This window comes from Papio anubis, chromosome 1, assembly GCF_008728515.1.
Source record: "Papio anubis isolate 15944 chromosome 1, Panubis1.0, whole genome shotgun sequence".
Classification (NCBI taxonomy): domain Eukaryota; kingdom Metazoa; phylum Chordata; class Mammalia; order Primates; family Cercopithecidae; genus Papio; species Papio anubis.
This window is the reverse complement of record NC_044976.1, coordinates 131,567,811-131,587,018: the sequence shown is the minus strand read 5'-3', so window position 1 is coordinate 131,587,018 and position 19,208 is coordinate 131,567,811. Positions and strand designations below refer to the sequence as shown.

Here is a 19,208-nt window from a genome sequence, read left to right as displayed (position 1 = left end):
AAAATAGTAAAGGTTATAGCCATGGCCATGTGAGAGGTTACCCCTGTGACTACCTGAAGATGGAATGGGGTCTCCAGAATCTGCCAGTATAAACTCAGCAGAATGCCTAGAAGATGGGAGATTATAATAAAATTTCATAAAACAAAAACAGCCGGGCACGGTGGCTCACACGTGTAATCCCAGCACTTGGGGAGGCCGAGGTGGGCAGATCACAAGGTCAGGAGATCGAGACCATCCTGGCTAACATGGTAAAACCCCGTGTCTACTAAAAATACAAAAAAAATTAGCTGGGCGTGGTGACGAGTGCCTGTAGTCCCAGGTACTCGGGAGACTGAGGCAGGAGAATGGTGTGAACCTGGGAGGCGGAGCTTGCAGTGAGCCGAGATCGCACCACTGCACTCTAGCTTGGGCAACAGAGCGAGACTCCGTCTCAAAACAAAAACAAAAACAAAAAACAGGACGTGGTTTGGCAGGAAATAGGCAAGAAGGCAAGAAGAATAACCTGGAAAAGGATCTGAGGTGAGGGAGCCAGGTGCCCCAAAATGGCAGAATACCTGATGCCTGAGGAGAGGGAGGGACTAAATTTTCCCTCTGGGCAAGGTGCATTTGCTTGAGAATTTGGGGCTGGATGAGATGGCTGACGCCTGTAATCCCAGTACTTTGACAGGAGGATTTCTTGAGGCCAGGAGGTTGGGACCAACCTGGGCAACATAGAAAGATTCCATCTCTACCAAAAAAAAAAAAAAAAGATTGAAAAATTAGCTGGGCGTGGTGGCACCTGCAGTCCCAGCTACTTGGAAGGCTAAAATAGGAGGATTGCTTGAGCCCAGGAGTTCGAGGCTATGGTAAGCTATGATCGTGCCACTATACTCCAGCCTGGGTGAGAGACCAAAACACCAACTCAATAAAACAAACAAAAGGGGGCCAGGCATGGTGGCTCACACCTGTAATCTCAGCACTTTGGGAGGCTGAGGTGGGTGGATCACCTGAGGTCAGGGGTTAAAGACCAGCCAGGCCAACATGGTGAAACCCCATCTCTACTAAATAAACTACAAAAAATTAGCCAGGTGTGGTGGCAAGTGCCTGTAGCCCCAGCTACTCGTGAGGCTGAGGCAGGAGGATTGCTTGAACCTGGGAGGTGGAGGTTGCAGTGAGCTGAAATTGCACCACTGCACTCCAGCCTGGGTGGTAGAGTGAGACTCCATCTCAAAAAAAAACAACAACAACAAAAAAAACTTGGGCAGTCCTGCGTGTGTCATGGATGGAACAGGGATGGGCAAGGGTGGTAGGTAGACCCTGCAAGAATTTGGAGTTTTGAGAGGCAGAAGCAAGACTGCTAGGGATTGGGGAAGGTACTTGATGTGGGGTTGAGGGAGAAATTATAGGTAAAGAAGACCCTGAGGTGGAGGTGGAGGTGGAAGAAGGAAGAATGGGGGAACCAAAGGCACTTCACTCTGCCATAGCAGCCCCTAGCTGGGATGCCAAACACTGCTTGGAATGTGAAGCTGGGACTATGGGGTTGAGGCAGGCCATGGAGGTTGTAGTGGTTATATGTGCTATGCTCACTGGAGCTGGGCTTTGCTAATCAAGTTCTGTACCAGGCAGTGTCTTACACCGCACCCTGTACTCTACACCAGCCAGCACAGCGCCTGCTTCCTCTGCAGCAATGAGGAAAGACTGCCCACACTCTCTTCTCTCCAGTAAACACGGTTCCCAGTGCTAGGCTTGGCCCCTTGGCCCTCCTGTGGTCCTCCTACCAACCAGGCTGAAAAAGATGGAGACAAGACAAGAGTGATCTTTACTCGTTTCATCTAGTGAGCAAAATGAGACCACAGATAGTATGTTTATGGACCTTGATACTATGAGTTGATGGTACAATGAGCAGAGTTCTGTGATAAGTAGATGTAAGGTACAAATGCAAACAATAGATATGACTGTTTTTTTTTTTTTTTTTTACGGAGTCTCACTCTGTCACCCAGGCTGGAGAGCAGTGGCACGATCTCAGCTCACTGCAAGCTCCGCCCCCCGGGTTCACACCATTCTCCTGCCTCAGCCTCCCGTGTAGCTGGGACTACAGGCGCCCACCACCATACCTGGCTAATTTTTTTTTGTATTTTTAGTAGAGATGGGGTTTCACCATGTTAGCCAGGATGGTCTCGATCTCCTGACCTCGTGATCCGCCCATCTTGGCCTCCCAAAGTGCTGGGATTACAGGCGTGAGCCACCGTGCCTGGCCTATATATGACTGTTCTAAAGGGGTTCACACTGCATTCTGGGCCGGGGAGGTTGTATACTGCTCCCACTCCACCTTCCCCCCAAAGGGAAGCAATGGGACAGTAAAAGGGACTAGAAGATAAGAGCCTAACGAGCCCTGAACTGAATAGACTATGAGGGTTATGGAGGGCTACCTTGGGCTGGGCCCTGGAGAACAGGTCATCATGATAGCCCTTCTCACCTTCCTTTAATGTTCACGGAGATACACTTGTTTTTTTAAACAAAGTCTCCCTTTGTTGATCAGGCGGGAGTACAGTGGTGTGATCTTGGCTCACTGCAGCCTTGAACTCTCAGGCTCAAGCAACCCTCCCACCTCAACCTCCTGAGAACCTAGGACTACAGGCATGAGCTATCACACCCAGCTAATTTACTTTTTTTTTTTTTTTTGGTTGAGACAAGGTCTTATCATGTTGCCCAGGCTGGTCTTGAACTCCTGGCCTCAAGGGATCTTCTCACCTCGATCTCCCAAAGTGTTAGGATGACCAGCATGAGTCACCACACCTGGACTTTTCTTTTGAGACAGTCTCGCTCTGTGGCCCAGGTTGGAGTGCAGTGTCACCATCATAATTCACTACAGCCTTGAAGTCCTGGGCTCAAGTAACCCTCCCACCTCAGCCTCCTGAGGAGCTGGGACTACAGGTGTAGATTCACTTTTAAATCACTTTTCTGCCTGTTATTTTAAGAGAAAGCCCTTCGCTCACCAAGTAAGGTTCTCACTGGCATAAATAAGTTTTTCTGAGAATGAGACTGAGCTTAGGGGCCACCTCTGTGATTGGGTAAGTGAACAGGAGCTAAAGTGAAAGAGGGGCAGAGAGAGCTAGCTCATCAAAGAGATGCCCATCAATGGGCATCTCAGCTTTCAATCCCAGGCAAGGCCTGACCCCTTTCTGGAATGGTCTCTGCCTTACCACCCCTCCAAGACCCAGGTTGTAGGTAAGCTTTACCTAATAGGAGTCCAACAAGTTCTTGCTAGGGATGGGGTTGTGGTGGGGCACATATCTCCCTGTAGGAGCCACAATGAGCTCTGTTTCCCATCTGCCTATTTATTGCCTTCATGGGCCTGAGCTGGGGTGTAGATATATAAGGAGGAACAGAAACAGTAATAATAGGAAGTAAGGAGGCACTGAAACAATTCAAATATCTGGTCCTGGAGGTGAAAAGAGGAAATGGAAAAAGAAAAGGCCTTGAATGACAAGGGACTGAGTGCCCTGTCCCTAGAGAAGTTCAAGAAGAGTTTGGACAACCATTTTATGAGATGGCAAGTGTTGTGCATGAGTATGTGTTTGAGGTGGGGGAGGAAGTTGAAGCAATAGGTTGGGCCAATTTCCTAAAGCCCCTTCTGCCCCTGAGATTCTCTGCTTCTGTGGTTTGAACAGAGGAAATCTGGGCATTTGTCCAGCCACTATTTTTGTAATGGAGGTGGGATAGCCAGGGTTCCTGGAGGGTGCTGTGGAATAGGCGTTTACACTTCTATTCCATCTCTAGTCCCATTTCTGTAATCTTCATACAGTATTACAGTATTTTGTTTTCTAAAATACCAGATTGGTAGTAGGTGACAAAACTAGCATCTCATTGGTCAGGGCTTGTGGGGGAGGAAGGGAGAAGAAAGTGAATTTCAATGTATTAATATTTTATTGGCTGAGAGGATGTTTCTGAACCAATTGAATACCTTCCCTATTGACTGTTGCTGGGGCAAAGCCAAAATCGTTGGCACCAGGAGAAACCAGATGACAGCTGGAGGAAACCACCAGTGCTAAAAATGCTCAGAAAGAGGGGGGTCAGGGAAGGCGGGGGAGCAACAACACTGAACAACTTCCCCAGGCAGGATCTTACATGGGGACAGACCCAGAGTACTTAAGTAGCATTAGGAAGGAAAGGGAGGGGAGGAAGTAGATTTAAGTATCCCTCACAGTCTTGGGACAACAAACAGGCCCCATACACCCACACCAACAGTGACACGTTGACATACACACATCCAAGTTCATAGAGACACACTAGCACTTGCTCTTTTTTTTTTTTTTTTTAAGACAAAGTCTCATTCTGTCACCCAGGCTAGTGTGCAATGGTGTGATCTCGGCTCACTGCAACCTCCACCTCCCAGGTTCAAGTGATTCTCCTGCCTCAGCCTGCTGAGTAGCTGGGATTACAGGCATGCACCACCACGCCCAGCTCATTTTTTGTAATTTTAGTAGAGATGGGGTTTTCCATGTTGCCCAGGCTGGTCTTGAACTCCCAGGCTCAACTTACCTGCCTGCCTCGGCCTCCCAAAGTGCTGGGATTACAGGTGTGAGCCAGGGTGCCTGGTCAACATATTCTCTTGATAATCTAGATGCAAATAAACAGTAGGGAGCAGAAAACATAAGAATTGTCACTTGAAAATGGATCTGAAGAGTAAAATATTAATTGACCTAATCTGGCATTGAGAATTGACTGTTTATCCCATTTATTTTTTCAATAAATAAGCCAATGGGTTGTAAACATTGTAAACATTCCACAGCATGTGGAAAGGACATGGATTTTTGGAGTCAAATTGAATCTAAGCCTTGCTACTTACTTACATGTAATGATGCAACCTTAATTACTTGATCTGTGTAAATCTCAGTTTCCTTACCTATAAAACGTGTGTACTATTACCTGCCTTACAGAGAGGTCCAGACTTAAGAATATAATGATGTAAATGTTTGGCACTGTGTCTGGTTTTTAGTAAGTGGTCAATAAAGGCCAATTCTCCTTTTCTTATATCTCTTCCTTTGTCTGCTCCCCAACTTCTAACCCCTGCATTAGCCTGCATTAGAGTGAGAAAACAGTTATACCAAGGAACTGTCTAGGTCAGATATAAGGGCCATTTTGTAAATTTGTGCAAAAACTTCTGGCTTACGTTGAAGGGATGATAAAAGGAAAGACATGGTCCTAATCCTCAGAGAGTTCACAATCTGGTGGCTGAGACAGTCAGGTAGGACAAAAATTTCAGACCTGTGTGATAGGTGCCATGATCAAGGAGGGGCACCTAGCACAGAATATGAGGTCAGAGAAGTGTTTCTGGAGGAGGTGTCTGTCACTCCTAGAAGTAAGCAGTAAGGCTGGGCACAGTGACCCATACCTGTAGTCCCAGCACTTTGGAAGGCGAAGGTGGGAGGATCACTTGAGGCCAGGAGTTCAATACCAGCCTGGGGGACATGATGAAACCTGGTGTCTACAAAAAATACAAAAAAGGCAGGGTGCAGTGGCTCATGCCTGTAATCCCAGCACTTTGGGAGGCCGAGGCGGGTGGATCACGACGTCAGCAGTTCGACACCAGCCTGGTTTGAGAACCCGGTCTCTGGTTCGAGACCAGACCAGGAGTTTGAGACCAGCCTAGTAGATAGATGATGAAACCCCGTATCTACTAAAAATACAAAATTTAGCTGGCGTGGTGGTGGGCGCCTGTAATCCCAGCAACTTGGGAGGTTGAGGCAGAAGAATTGCTTGAACCCGGGAGGCAGAGGTGGCAGTGAGCCACGATTGCCCCACTGCACTCTAGCCTGGGTGACAGAGCAAGACTCCATCTCAAAAAAAAAAAAAAAAAAATGAGCCAGGTGTGGTTGTGCATGCCTGTAGTCCAACTACTCAAGGAACAGAGGTGGGGAAAGGTGGGAAGCCTAGAAAGTGGGAGGTCCATGAACTCAGGAAGTGGAGGGGCTGCAGTGAGGCTGTGGTGTGCCACTGCCTCCAGCCTGGGTGAGGAGAATGGGACATGTTTCAAAAGCTGTAAGACCGCAGGGAACCCATGGATGGTGGGAGGCTGTTAGGGGGGCATGATTTCCGTTTGCTAGGTCAGGTTCAGGTTCTTCTATGTTATTCAAAACCAAAGTGAGGTAAACAGGTAAAGAGAACAGACCAGAAAACCAGAAACTGGAGGATAATATGGTAAGAGAAAGAGCTGAGTGGGAGAGAGATCTGGAAAAACAATGTGGGCTGAGGGGAGTCAGAAGGGATAGTTTTGGGGAGAAATACCATCCAAGCAGAAAATGTTGAATGGGAGAGAGAGGATTTTTTTTTTTTTCCAACGGAGTCTCACTGTGTTTTCCAGGCTGGAGTGCAGTGGCGCCATTTCCACCTACCGGGTTTAAGCGATTCTTCTGCCTCAGCCTCCCAAGTACCCGGAATTACAAGCATGTGCCGCCACGCCCGGCTAATTTTTGTATTTTTAGTAGAGACAGGGTTTCACCATGTTGATCAGGCTGGTCTCGAACTCCTGAACTCAGGTGATCCGCCTGCCGTGGGCTCCCAAAGTGCTGGGATTACAGGCGTGAGCCACTGCGCTCAGCCGAGAGAGAGGATTTTAAAGACATTGGGCTGTCCATTAAAATGTGCTCCTAATTCACTGCCCCTTTCCCCTGTCTCTGATATTTCCTTGAAAAATTAAGTAGAGATTTAAATTAGTTTTTGATTACTAAGCTGGGTTTCTTCTATTGTGTTATGTGTCATGACTGGGCCCCAGGATTTATTCAGAATATAGAAAGACTATTGTGGTGGAAACCAGCATATTAAAATTTAAGTTTTCAGAAACGTAACAGTTCTAGGTGATGACTAAGTCCAGGGTGTGGCCAGGGTGACACAGAGCAGAAGTGAAGGTTCTTGAAAACAGGGAGCTTACAAATTAATGTAAGGGAATGGTCAGAAGATAGTAGATAGGCCTTCGTAGTGGCTCACAGGAGACTCACTTGAGGCCAGGAGTTCAAAACCAGCCTGGGCAACAGAGTGAGACTCCATCTCCACAAAAAACTAAATTAGCTGGGTACACATCTGTAGTCCTAGCTACTTGAGAGGCTGAGGCAGGAGGATCACCTTAACCCAGGAGTTCAAGGCTGCAGTGGGCTATAATCATGCCACTGCACTCCAGCCTGGGTGACAGAGTGAGTCTCTGACTCTAAAAAAAGAAGAAAATGGTTAGATAGAGAAGGGGATAGAAAGTGAAGGCTGGGTGTGGTGGCTCACGCCTGTAATCCCAGCACTTTGGGAGGCCGAGGCGGGCAGATCACCTGAGGTTGGGAGTTTGAGACCATTCTGACCAACATGGAGAAACCCTGTCTCTACTAAAAATACAAAATTAGCCGGGCATGGTAGCGCATGCCTGTAATCCCAGCTACTTGGGAGGCTGAGGCGGGAGAATCACTTGAACCCGGGAGGCAGAGGTGCAGTGAGCTGGAGATCACACCATTGCACTCCAGCCTGGGCAACAAGAGAGAAACTCTGTCTCAAAAAAAAAAAAAAGAAAGAAAGAAAAAAAAAAAGGCCAGGCATGGTGGCTCACACCTGTAATCCCAGCACTTTGGGAGGCTGAGGCGGGCGGATCACGAGGTCAGGAGATCGAGACCATCCTGGCGAACACGGTGAAACCCCGTCTCTACTGAAAATACAAAAAAATTGGCCGGGCGTGGTGGCAGGCGCCTGTAGTCCCAGCTTCTAGGGAGGCTGAGGCAGGAGAATGGCGTGAACCTGGGAGGCGGCGGAGCTTGCAGTGAGCAGAGATCGCGCCACTGCACTCCAGCCTGGGCGACAGAGCGAGACTCCGTCTCAAAAAAAAAAAAAAAAAGAAAGTGAGGGTCAGTCCTGTAAGACAGGATGCAATGGAGGAGCAGAAGCTCAAAGGAAGGGTCCTCTGGGAGAACCACATTTGCTCTCTTTCTCTCTTTTTTCTTTGATACAGGGTCTTGCTCTATCACTCAGGCTGGAGTAGTGCACTGGTGCAATCACAGCTCGCTGCAGCCTTGAACTCCTGGGTTCAAGTGATTCTTCCACCTCAGCCCCGTGAGTAGCTAGAACTACAGCTGTGAGCCACCATGCCCAGCTAATTTTTGTATTTTTCATAGAAAGGGAATTTTGCCATATTGCCCAGGCTGGTCTCAAAATCCTGAACTCAACTGATACACCTAACTCAGCCTCCCAAAGTGTTGGGATTACAGGCGTGAGCCATGATGCCAGGCCAAGAACTACATTTCAATGATCTGTTTAAGTCTATCTTTTCCACTACACAGTGAGATCCTTAAAAAATCAAGGCTTTTTGAGTTATACTATATCAGAAGCTAAAAATAATAATAATAAATAGAAGTAAAACAAACAAACAAAAAATCAAGTTTGGGAGGCCACGGCAGGAGGATCACTTGAACCCAGGAGTTTGAGACCAGCCTGGGCAACATAGTGAGACTGTCTCTTTAAAAAAAATTTATAATAAAAAAAAATCAAGGCTTTGTCTCGGCTTCTATTTGTGCTCAAAAGTTTTCCATAGTTCTCACTAATGATCACAAAACCCCTTAAGACTAGAGTTCATTTTACAGATGAAATCCAGAGAGTGTATTGCTCCGTACACAGCCAATGGGTTTCAAAGTTGGTATTGTATTTAAACCCAGCATTATCTCATTTTGAGCCTTCACAGGCACCTCAAACTCATTATGTCTAAAGTTTGTCATCTCTACCCCTTCCCCAAAATGTGCTTCTTCCTAAGTTTTGTTTCTCATTAAATGGCACCACCCAGTGGTCCAAATTAGAAATCTGGGTGTCCTCTTGGAGTCCAATTCCCTAACTTGGCACATCCAGTCAATCTTCAAGTCCTGCTTGCCTCCTGAAAGTTCTCAAAGGTACTTTCTTCCCTCCAGTCCCTCGGTTATTACCTATTCTGCATGAGCTTCATCTTATTCCTGGATTTCTGCAGTAACTTTCTAAATAGTCTCCCTGCCTCTGGTCTTGACTACTTCAATTAGCGCTCCACATTTCCTAAAGTTCTGATCATAGCATTCTCTATTTACAGCACTTTAATGCCTTCTTCTTGCCCTGTGGATAAGACCCAAACTCTTTTAATGTGGTTTGTGGAGTCCTTCATTATTTGGTATCTGCTTACCTCTCCAGTCTCACATCTCATTCCCTTCACTCTACTGTCCAGCCTTGCGGGCCCAGTTTTAATTTCCCCAACTCCCTAATATCTTCCTCATTTCCAGACCTTTGCCCTTATGATTTCCTCTGCCTGGAACACTGTCCATCTGTTAAAAGTTAATTTTCTAGCTGGGTGTGGTGGTGCATGCCTGTAATCCCAGCTACTCGGGAGGCTGAGGCAGGATAATCGGTTGAACCTGGGAGGTGGAAGTTGCGGTGAGCCGAGATGGTGCCATCGCACTCCAGCCTGGGCAACAACAGCAAAACTCTGTCTCAAAAAAAAAAAAAAAAGGCAATTTTCAGAAAAAGGTAAAATTATGACCCTTAAACTGTTAAAGAAAAAATTATTCTGACACTTGCTAAAACAGTAAGGAAGACTATTGCAATAGTCAATGAGCAGAATCAGAGTCAGTGGATGGAAGGAAAATTACATTAAGGCTGGGAGGATTCTTGCTAAACTGACCTAACAGGATCTTTCCTGAAGGGAGGTGAGGGTGATCAGATAGATCAGATATAAAGGGTGGAGAAGTGGGCAGGGAATTATCCCTAAACTGACTTGGCAGGATTCTTCCTATAACTGGCTAGCCAGGCCCAAGACAGGGTGAAAGGACAAGACCTAGCCAAAAAGAGGTCTCAGAGGAGCCTGTTGAAAGTTTGGTTAAGGAGAGGGTCTTTGTCAATACCAACATAAAAATGAACACATAGGCCAGGTGCAGTGGCTCATGCCTATAATCCCAGCACTTTGGGAGGCAAGGTGGGTGGATCACGAGGTCAGGAGTTCAAGACCAGCCTGGCCAAGATGGTGAAATCCTGTCTCCACTAAAAATACAAAAATAAGCCGGGGTTGGTGGTGGGCACCTTTAATCCCAACTACTCTGAAGGCTGAGGCAGGAGAATCGCTTGAACCCAGGAGGCGGAGGTTGCAGTGAGCTGAGATCGCACCACTGTACTCCAGCCTGGGCAACAGAGCGAGACTCTGCCTCCAAAAAAAAAAAAATCCCTTGAAGACTGGGTATTTGGGGAAAAAAAAAAAGGTGGGGGGGAAGGAAAGGAAGAAAGGAAGAAAAAGAAGGAAGGGAAGGGAAGGGAGGAAAGAAGGAAGGAAGGAGGGAAGGAAGGAGGGAAGGAAGGAAAAAGAGAAACAAAATTAAGAGGCCTGATGCTGTGGCTGACGCCTGTAATCCCAGCGCTTTGGGAAGCCAAGGCGCGCAGATAGTTTCAGCCCAGGAGATAGAGACCAACCAGGACAACATGGCAGAACTCTGTGTCTTCAAAAAATACAATTAGCTGGATGTGCTGTTGTCCCAGCTACTCGCTGGGCTAAGGTGGGAGGATCCCTTGAGCCTAGGAGGTTGAGGCTGCAGTGAGCTGTGATCTTGGCACTGCACTCCAGCCTGGGTGACAGAGTGAAACCGTGTCACAATTTTTTTTTTTTTTTTTTGAGACGGAGTCTCGCTCTGTCGCCCAGGCTGGAGTGCAGTGGCTGGATCTCAGCTCACTGCAAGCTCTGCCTCCCGGGTTCACGCCATTCTCCTGCCTCAGCCTCCCGAGCAGCTGGGACTACAGGCGCCCGCCACCTCGCCCGGCTAGGTTTTTTTTTGTATTTTTTAGTAGAGACGGGGTTTCACTGGGTTAGCCAGGATGGTCTCGATCTCCTGACCTCGTGATCCGCCCGCCTCGGCCTCCCAAAGTGCTGGGATTACAGGCTTGAGCCACTGCGCCCGGCCTACAAATTTTTTAATTAAAAAATAACAATAAAGAAAAAGGCCAGGCGTGGTGGCTCACGTCTGTAATCCCAGCACTTTTGGAGGTTGAGGCAGGTGGATCACCTGAGGTCGGGAGTTCGAGAGCAGCCTGACTAACATGGAGAAACCCTGTCTCTACTAAACATACAAAATGAGCCGGGCATGGTGGCGCACGCCTGTAATGCCAGCTACTCAGGAAGGCTGAGGCAGAGGTTGCAGTGAGCTGAGATTGCACCATTGCACTCCAGCCTGGGAACCAAGAGCGAAACTCTGTCTCAAAAAAAAAAAAAAAAAAAAAAAAAGAAAAAAGAAATTAAGAAAAAAATGAACATGTGTTGATTTCACTTAACTCATGAAGAAACTAGCAGATGTTATAATTAATACAAGAGAAAATCTAGACAACGGACATATTTATGGATCAGGAAAACAGAAATGAACATGAAAATGGAGGCCAAAACTGCTTTTTTTCCGCACAGTGTGGGGAATAGCAGGTTAATTGAACCTCTACCAGACAGGACAGAATTTGCATACAGATCAGTTACCTACATGAATTGTAAAATAACTCCCATGAAAACAGAACCTTTAAAGCAGAAGGATATGCTATAGACAAGTCCTTCAGGTTTCCCATTAGCTATCACTTCCAGGAAGCCTTTCTAGAATCTCCACGTATGAATGAGTTGCCACTTCTAGGCCAGCATATTTATCACCTTATATTGTTTACATCCCTCCTTCCATACAAGATACACAAGACCATGGGCTTTTGGGGCAGATTCTGTGAGTTATTCAAGTCTCTGTTTCTTCAGCGTGAACATCTGCTTCTAAGGAACACAGTATGCTAGGGGTAGTGTCTGTCGTAAACATATTACATGTTAACGGAGCATCCATTTTACTCTAATATCTGAGGAAACACAATTTTACTTTAAAGAAGACGCTGCCTTTCCCTCCACATTCAATGTTTCATTGTTTTATTAACTAATCGTTTTTTATTTCCAGGCCTGCGGGATACCATGGGAATACAAAAATGCTCTAGAGCGGTCCGCGACGCTGTAGCCTGCGTGAGGAACTATTGATACTAAGTGGCAGTAGGCTGCAGGGGGTGTCACTGACACACTGGGAGAGGGCTCAGCCAACCCCCGGGTGATAACGAGGTCAGCGGAGCACCAGAAACCGGCTCACTAGCCTCTTGGTCTGTCTCGGCCCAGAGGAAAATGAATGGCTTGAGCTTCTGCTTTTACAAATCTGAGGGGCAGGAAATGAAATCCCACTAGCAGTCTGCGTAGTGGAGTTGAGCCCTCGCACCCGCTTCCCAAAGCGTCGCCTGCAACGCGTTCGAGGCGGGTAGGCTCGGGCGCAGCTCCCGCACAAGCCCCGGACCACACGATGTCTCGGACCGGGTGCCTAGTCAGCCCGGGTGGCTCAGCCCCGAGGCCCCGCCCCGTGACGCGAGGCCCCGCCCCCGCAGCGCCCGCTTCCAAGATGGCGACAGCGATGCCTGCCCGGCTGTTGGGGTGGCGGTGACGACAGGCAGCAAAAGACCAGGTATGTTCGCTGGGGACGCGTGGGCGGGGAAGCCTGGGATAAAGGTTTGGGCATTCGAGAGAGTGAGAAGCTTTGGGTAACGCCTGGAGACGAGCCTGAGCAGGGACGGGGTCCTAGGTGGAAGTATGGACGGGGGCCGGGAGGGCTCACGTTGCAAGGTAGGGCAAAAGCAAGAGACTGGGATAGGATGGGCGTGCTCCGAAAGAGCTGGGTTTTAACCCCCTGCACAGCGCGGACCACGCCCCTTCAGGTGAGCCCTTCCAGCCACCCCTGACTGTCTCTGCCCCTGCTCTCCCTCACCCCTTCTCTTCAGCTGTAACCCTCCTCCCCACCCCCGCTAGAACAGGGGAAAGGTAGAAAAGGTGGAGGACGCCACCCCCACCCTACTCTCCGCCGAGCTTCGGGGCTGTTCGCTTACAGCCCCCAGGTGGTCACGGTCCCTGCACCTGAGGAGTTCGCACCTAGGCACATGAAGAGCAGAAGGAGCCTGTTTCCTACTTCGCCCTGAGTACTCCTTAGGTCACTCCACGGTCCTGTCATGACTCTGTTGCCACTTGAACAGGTTCTTGGCCTGGGGGAAACAATGTTTCCATTAGCTGCCCTGTCCCCACTCCCCAATCTGTCCTGTTGGGGTAGGGGTACGGGGGTGGTTAAGTATGAACCTGACACTTATCACTCCAGGGTAGCACGGGAGAGAGGCGAGGGACCTACCATCTCCTGCTCCTCCTCTTCCTTTCCAACCACTTTCCTTCACTTCCCCTGCTGGGAAACCAGCTTCACCCTGATCCTGATCTCTGGTGGTGCAGGTAGCTAGTTATCCTTTACCACTTCTGTTCCAGCTGGTCCCAGATTCGCTGCTGGAGTGCTGGATGGAGCCATTCTCTGCCCTCTGTGACATTTCCAATTTTAGATAATGCCTCACATCTCTGTCCCCCCGGGACCCCCTGGAGCCCCCATGATCCGTAAGAAGACAGCTTGAACCTACGTGAGTCTATCTCTTCCCCTCTAAAATTGGAAGAGGGGTCTCTAGAGACCCTTCTGGAATGCACATGAGATTTGAATGATGTAAACATTTTTGGGGGTGAGGACTGACAGTAGATGGTGGGAGTGGTTTCGGGGGAGGTAGAGGAGAGTGAAACTTGGGCTGAAGTGACAGGTGGTAGGGTTACTGGTGGTTACATTCTATTTTGTTTCCTTGCGTGACTGTGCACCTGTGTGCTCCCTTCTGTGACTTTGTTCTCTGCCTCTTTTTCCTCTTTACTCCTGGCACCACCTTCAACCCTACCTACTGACCTCTCTGCTGGCTTGCTCTCTTCCTGCCTAGCCCCAGAATTCCCCTCTCCCTCCCTAGATCTCACCCCCAGGATGTTGCGGAGGCTGCTGGAGCGGCCTTGCACGCTGGCCCTGCTTGTGGGCTCCCAGCTGGCTGTCATGATGTACCTGTCACTGGGGGGCTTCCGAAGTCTCAGTGCCCTATTTGGCCGAGATCAGGGGCCGACATTTGACTATTCTCACCCTCGTGATGTCTACAGTAACCTCAGTCACCTTCCTGGGGCCCCAGGGGGTCCTCCAGCTCCTCAAGGTCTGCCCTACTGTCCAGAACGATCTCCTCTCTTAGGTGAGTGCAGGAGGAAGGGGGTGGTGAAAGGAAGGACAAGATGCGGGGACAGGGAGGCTTGGGGATAGGGAGGTATGGAGTGGCAGAAGTGGAACTTAGAAGAGGATCATGGACTCTGCAGGTAGGCTGAGGTTGAGATAGAGGGCTGAGGTTGAGATAGAGTGGACTCTGAATTTGGAGTTTAGACTAGACTATTGGGTTTTTACTTTCTACTGCTTGCCCCTTTATGGGCTCTTCCTGCCCCAGGCTAGGAATTGTTTTCCTTGTAGATGAGCCCTGGTTTAATTAGTTGCAAGTCCTGTTCTCTCCAGCCTTCAACTATAGCTTCCAACCCTGTGAGACAGGAGAGTTATGCAACCCTAAAATAAGAAGAGAAGGCTAGGTAAGGATCCTGCACCTTCCAGCCTTTGTAGAGCTGTCCCAGTGATGGGGAATCCAAGGCATGTGAGATTTCTGAGTGAGCCCTGAGAACTAAGCCCCAGAACCAGACTGCCAGTGCCAGAGGTATTCCCAGACCCTAGTTTGATTCTTTTCTCTTTGCCTCTCTGATCCCTCTACTTGCCATTCCTTCCCAACAGTGGGTCCTGTGTCGGTGTCCTTTAGCCCAGTGCCATCACTGGCAGAGATTGTGGAGCGGAATCCCCGGGTAGAACCAGGGGGCCGGTACCGCCCTGCAGGTTGTGAGCCCCGCTCCCGAACAGCCATCATTGTGCCTCATCGTGCCCGGGAGCACCACCTGCGCCTGTTGCTCTACCACCTGCACCCCTTCTTGCAGCGCCAGCAGCTTGCTTATGGCATCTATGTCATCCACCAGGTACCCCAATCTCCACCTTTTTGACTTTCTTTCTTCTAAGGAAGCCTCAAGCACATGCCACTCCACTTTCATCTAATGGGTCCCTAGAATAATTTTAAGAGGGCCAGACTGTTAGAGTGTGGAGAAGCACCTGGCACTGTTCTTCCAAATTTGTTAGTCCCATACTTCCCCTTAATCTGCTTAGGTTATTCCCACTGTCCTACACTCTTCTGTGATTTTTCCTTTATTGAATGGCTTGTGCAGAGTTGGAATTGGACATGATAGGGCTAAAATTCTAGTTCCGTCACTTGTTAACATGTATGACTCTGAGCAAGATACTTAAACATCTAACATGAGAAAAGAGCAAAAGATAACTAATATACCACCTGTTCCACACCACACCATTGTTGGTTGCTGATTGTCAGGATTAAATGTTAGACAGCAGCATCTAAGTATCAGGCCCATATCAATACAGAAGCAAGATTTGTCAAATGACTAAGTGGAAAAATGAAAAAGATAGTCTTTCTTTTTCATTCTCCTTGCCCTCCACCCCACTTTGATTTCCCTCTTTTCACTTTTATTCTTTTTTTTTTTTGAGATCTTACTCTGTTGCGCAGGCTGGAGTGCAGTGGCGCGATCTCGGCTCACTGCAGGCTCTGCCTCCCGGGTTTTACACCATTCTCCTGCCTCAGCCTCCCAAGTAGCTGGGACTACAGTGTGCACCATCATGCCCAGCTAATTTTTTGTATTTTTAGTAGAGATGGGGTTTCACCATGTTAGCCAGGGTGGTCTCAATCTCCTGACCTTGTGATCCGCCTACCTTGGCCTCCCAAAGTGCTGGGATTACAGGCATGAGCCACTGTGCCTGGCCTTCACTTTTATTCTTTAGCCCCGTCTTCTTTATGCCACTACAGACATAGTCTGGTCCCCCTCCATTATCTTCCAGGCTGGAAATGGAACATTTAACAGGGCAAAACTGCTCAATGTTGGGGTGCGAGAGGCCCTGCGTGATGAAGAGTGGGACTGCCTGTTCTTGCATGATGTGGACCTCTTGCCAGAAAATGACCACAATCTGTATGTGTGTGACCCCCGGGGACCCCGCCATGTTGCTGTTGCTATGAACAAGTTTGGATACAGGTAGAGAGCATGGAAGGGTACTGGGAAACAGGGAAGCCTACCATCCTGTGGAAGGAGGAGAGTCAAGGCGATTGTGGTTGGGGATGTCTCCCCAGAAGACTTGGGGCATGCAAGGATCTTTCTCTCCCTAGCCTCCCATACCCCCAGTACTTCGGAGGAGTCTCGGCGCTTACTCCTGACCAGTACCTGAAGATGAATGGCTTCCCCAATGAATACTGGGGCTGGGGTGGTGAGGATGATGACATTGCTACCAGGTCAGACTTCCTGCCACTTCTTCCCTCCTGACCCCAGTCTGGATCCCTGTCCTCTAAGACCACCTTGGGCCATATCCCTTCAACACTAACCTTTAGCTCCCTGGTCCTGCACTGAGCCCATTCCTTTCCCTTAGTCTTTTTAGGATACCCAGAGCAGGCTTGCATGCTGCTGCCCATTGTATCTTCTGGTTAGTTTGTTCTTGGGAGAGGACATAAGATCAATAGGAAATAGTATCGCTGGATTCCAGAACTGGAAAGGGGCCCAGAGACAGTTTAGTCTTGCCTTCTGCTAGGGTTCCAGCCAGACCACTTCCTATGGGGTTAAGACAGAGGGGCTCTGCTCTGTGTTCCCAGAATCACTTTGTAAGAGGCCTGTGCCACTGGCACAGGGCCAACTCATTTTTAGCATGTGAAACATTCTGACCTTCAGCCTCAGCTGACCCAATTTCATGTCTGTGGTATGAATATTAGGGCTTGGTATGCAGGACCAATTGCCTCTGTTCCCCCTGTGTCCTCTGTGATGACATCTCTGAATTTTCATCCTCTGTATGTGTGTGAAATACCCAGTGAATTGTAAATATACATAAGTATGCTTCTAGTTCCTTCCCAGGCCATCTGCACTCCATGCTTCTGTGTGTCAGATGTGAAGTTTCTTTTCTTTTTTTTTTTTTTTGAGACGGAGTCTCGCGCTGTCGTCCAGGCTGGAGTGCAGGGTCGGATCTCAGCTCACTGCAAGCTCCGGCCCCGGTTTACGCATTCTCCTGCCTCAGCCTCCCCGAGTAGCTGGGACTACAGGCCCTCACACCAGCCCAGCCAGTTTTTTTGTATTTTTAGTAGAGATGGGGTTTCACCGTGTTAACCAGGATGGTCTCGATCTCCTGACCTCGTGATCCGCCCGTCTCAGCCTCCCAAAGTGCTGGGATTACAGGCTTGAGGCACCGCTCCCGGCCTTGAAGTTTGTTTCTTTTTTTTTTTTGAGACGGAGTCTCGCTCTGTCGCCCAGGCTGGAGTGCAGTGGCCGGATCTCAGCTCACTGCAAGCTCCGCCTCCCAGGTCTACGCCATTCTCCTGCCTCAGCCTCCCGAGTAGCTGGGACTACAGGCGCCCGCCACCTCGCCCGGCTAGTTTTTTGTATTTTTTTAGTAGAGACGGGGTTTCACCATGTTAGCCAGGCTAGTCTCGATCTCCTGACCTCGTGATCCGCCCGTCTCGGCCTCCCAAAGTGCTGGGATTACAGGCTTGAGCCACCGCGCCCGGCCGCGAAGTTTGTTTCTTTCAAGGTCCTGATTACCTGGCTCTATCCTTTTCTTTTCTTTCTTTCATTGTTTTTTTTCCCCCTAGAGACAAGGTCTCGTTATTTTCCCAGGCTGGTCTTGAACTCCTGGCCTAAAGTGATCCTTCTGCCTCAGCATCCAAAACTGCTAGGATTGCACGTGTGAGCCACTGCACCTGGCCTACCTTTTTCTTAACATGGGGGATGTGGGAGATAAGCTGGGGTAGCTCAGTCACTATTCTAAGAATTGCTGAGCTTGGGTCTGCAACTCCCAGGCTTTTCTTATCCTTTTAACAGAATGGCCTCTCTCGGCATCCTTCCTAGACTGCAAGGGCAGCTCCTAGGAGCCCTTTAGGAAGCCAAGGGAGTAGGTACAAACCTACCTTTGCCAACTGTTTGAAGGCCCTAGGGAGACTGGCACTGGGCCCTGAGGATTTGGATACATCCAGCTTTTATATTCTCTTCAGCCATTTTCTTCTTTCTGTTTGACTTCAGGGTTTTTTGTTTGTTTGTTTGTTTGTTTTTTTGCCTACTGAGTAGTAGTTGTTTTTTTGTGTACAGAAACATTTAATCCCTTCCTTGCTTTCTTCTACTCTGGATCCCCCATGATCCCCTCACTTTTCCCATAGGGTGCGCCTGGCTGGGATGAAGATCTCTCGGCCCCCCACATCTGTAGGACACTATAAGATGGTGAAGCACCGAGGAGATAAGGGCAACGAGGAAAATCCCCACAGGTAGGAAGAAGGAAGGACTGCCTGGGAATTGTTACTGAATCCTTAGGGTTCTGTACCCCTAGCCAGGAAACTCCTAAAGGTCCCTAGATTTCTGGCTGTTCTTTTCTGGGTCTTAGTCTCCAACCTCTAACCCTCAGATTTGACCTCCTGGTCCGTACCCAGAATTCCTGGACGCAAGATGGGATGAACTCACTGACATACCAGTTGCTGGCTCGAGAGCTGGGGCCTCTTTATACCAACATCACAGCAGACATTGGGACTGACCCTCGGGGTCCTCGGGCTCCTTCTGGGCCCCGTTACCCACCTGGTTCCTCCCAAGCCTTCCGTCAAGAGATGCTGCAACGCCGGCCCCCATCCAGGCCTGGGCCTCCACCTACTGCCAACCACACAGCCCTCCGAGGTTCACACTGACTCCTCCTTCCTGCCTACCTTAATCATGAAACCGAATTCATGGGGTTGTATTCTCCCCACCCTCAGCTCCTCACTGTTCTCAGAGGGATGCGGAGGAACTGAACTCTGGTGCCGTGCTAGGGGGAAGGGGCCTCTCCTCACTGCTGGACTGGAGCTGGGCTCCCGTAGACCTGAGGGGTCCCTCTCTCTAGGGTCTCCTGTGGGGGTTATGACTGTGAATCCTTGATGTCATGATTTTATGTGACGATTCCTGGGAGTCCCTGCCGCTAGGGTAGGAGCAGGGCTGGACCCCAAGCCCCTTCCTCTTCCATAAAGAGAAGAGTGATCTGGCTTCTCCTGGGACCTCTGTGAATATTTATTCTATTTATGGTTCCCGGGAAGTTGTTTGGTGAAGGAAGCCCCTCCCTGGGCATTTTCTGCCCATGCTGGAATAGCTCCCCCTTCTGGTCCTGGCTCAGAGGGCTGGGATTTTGATATATTTTCTAATAAAGGACTTTGTCTTGCATCTGCTCTTACTTTCT

At 49.1% G+C, this 19,208-nt stretch overlaps 1 protein-coding gene and 1 long non-coding RNA gene across 3 annotated transcripts; one reads left to right on the top strand and one right to left on the bottom strand.

Annotated features, from left to right (window-relative positions):
- Window positions 1-11,872: 11,872 nt before the first annotated feature.
- LOC110741220 lies at window positions 11,873-13,309 on the bottom strand. Its single transcript, XR_002517061.2, has 2 exons — window positions 12,929-13,309; window positions 11,873-12,500 (listed from the first exon to the last, which is right to left on the bottom strand). It is a non-coding gene; the product is annotated as an uncharacterized LOC110741220 (long non-coding RNA).
- On the top strand, window positions 12,383-19,192 carry B4GALT3 (beta-1,4-galactosyltransferase 3). 2 transcript variants are annotated; one of them, XM_009185172.2, is made up of 8 exons: window positions 12,383-12,467; window positions 13,307-13,452; window positions 13,819-14,085; window positions 14,664-14,899; window positions 15,825-16,015; window positions 16,147-16,269; window positions 18,172-18,276; window positions 18,414-19,192. In XM_009185172.2, exons 3-8 carry the CDS (start codon window positions 13,833-13,835, stop codon window positions 18,685-18,687), a joined length of 1,182 nt encoding a protein of 393 aa, XP_009183436.1. In that variant the 5' UTR covers window positions 12,383-12,467; window positions 13,307-13,452; window positions 13,819-13,832; the 3' UTR covers window positions 18,688-19,192. The 2 variants fall into 2 exon arrangements, with proteins under 2 accessions (XP_009183436.1, XP_031510625.1); XM_031654765.1 differs by lacking the exons at window positions 12,383-12,467; window positions 13,307-13,452 and having other exon boundaries at window positions 13,804-14,085.
- Window positions 19,193-19,208: the final 16 nt, after the last annotated feature.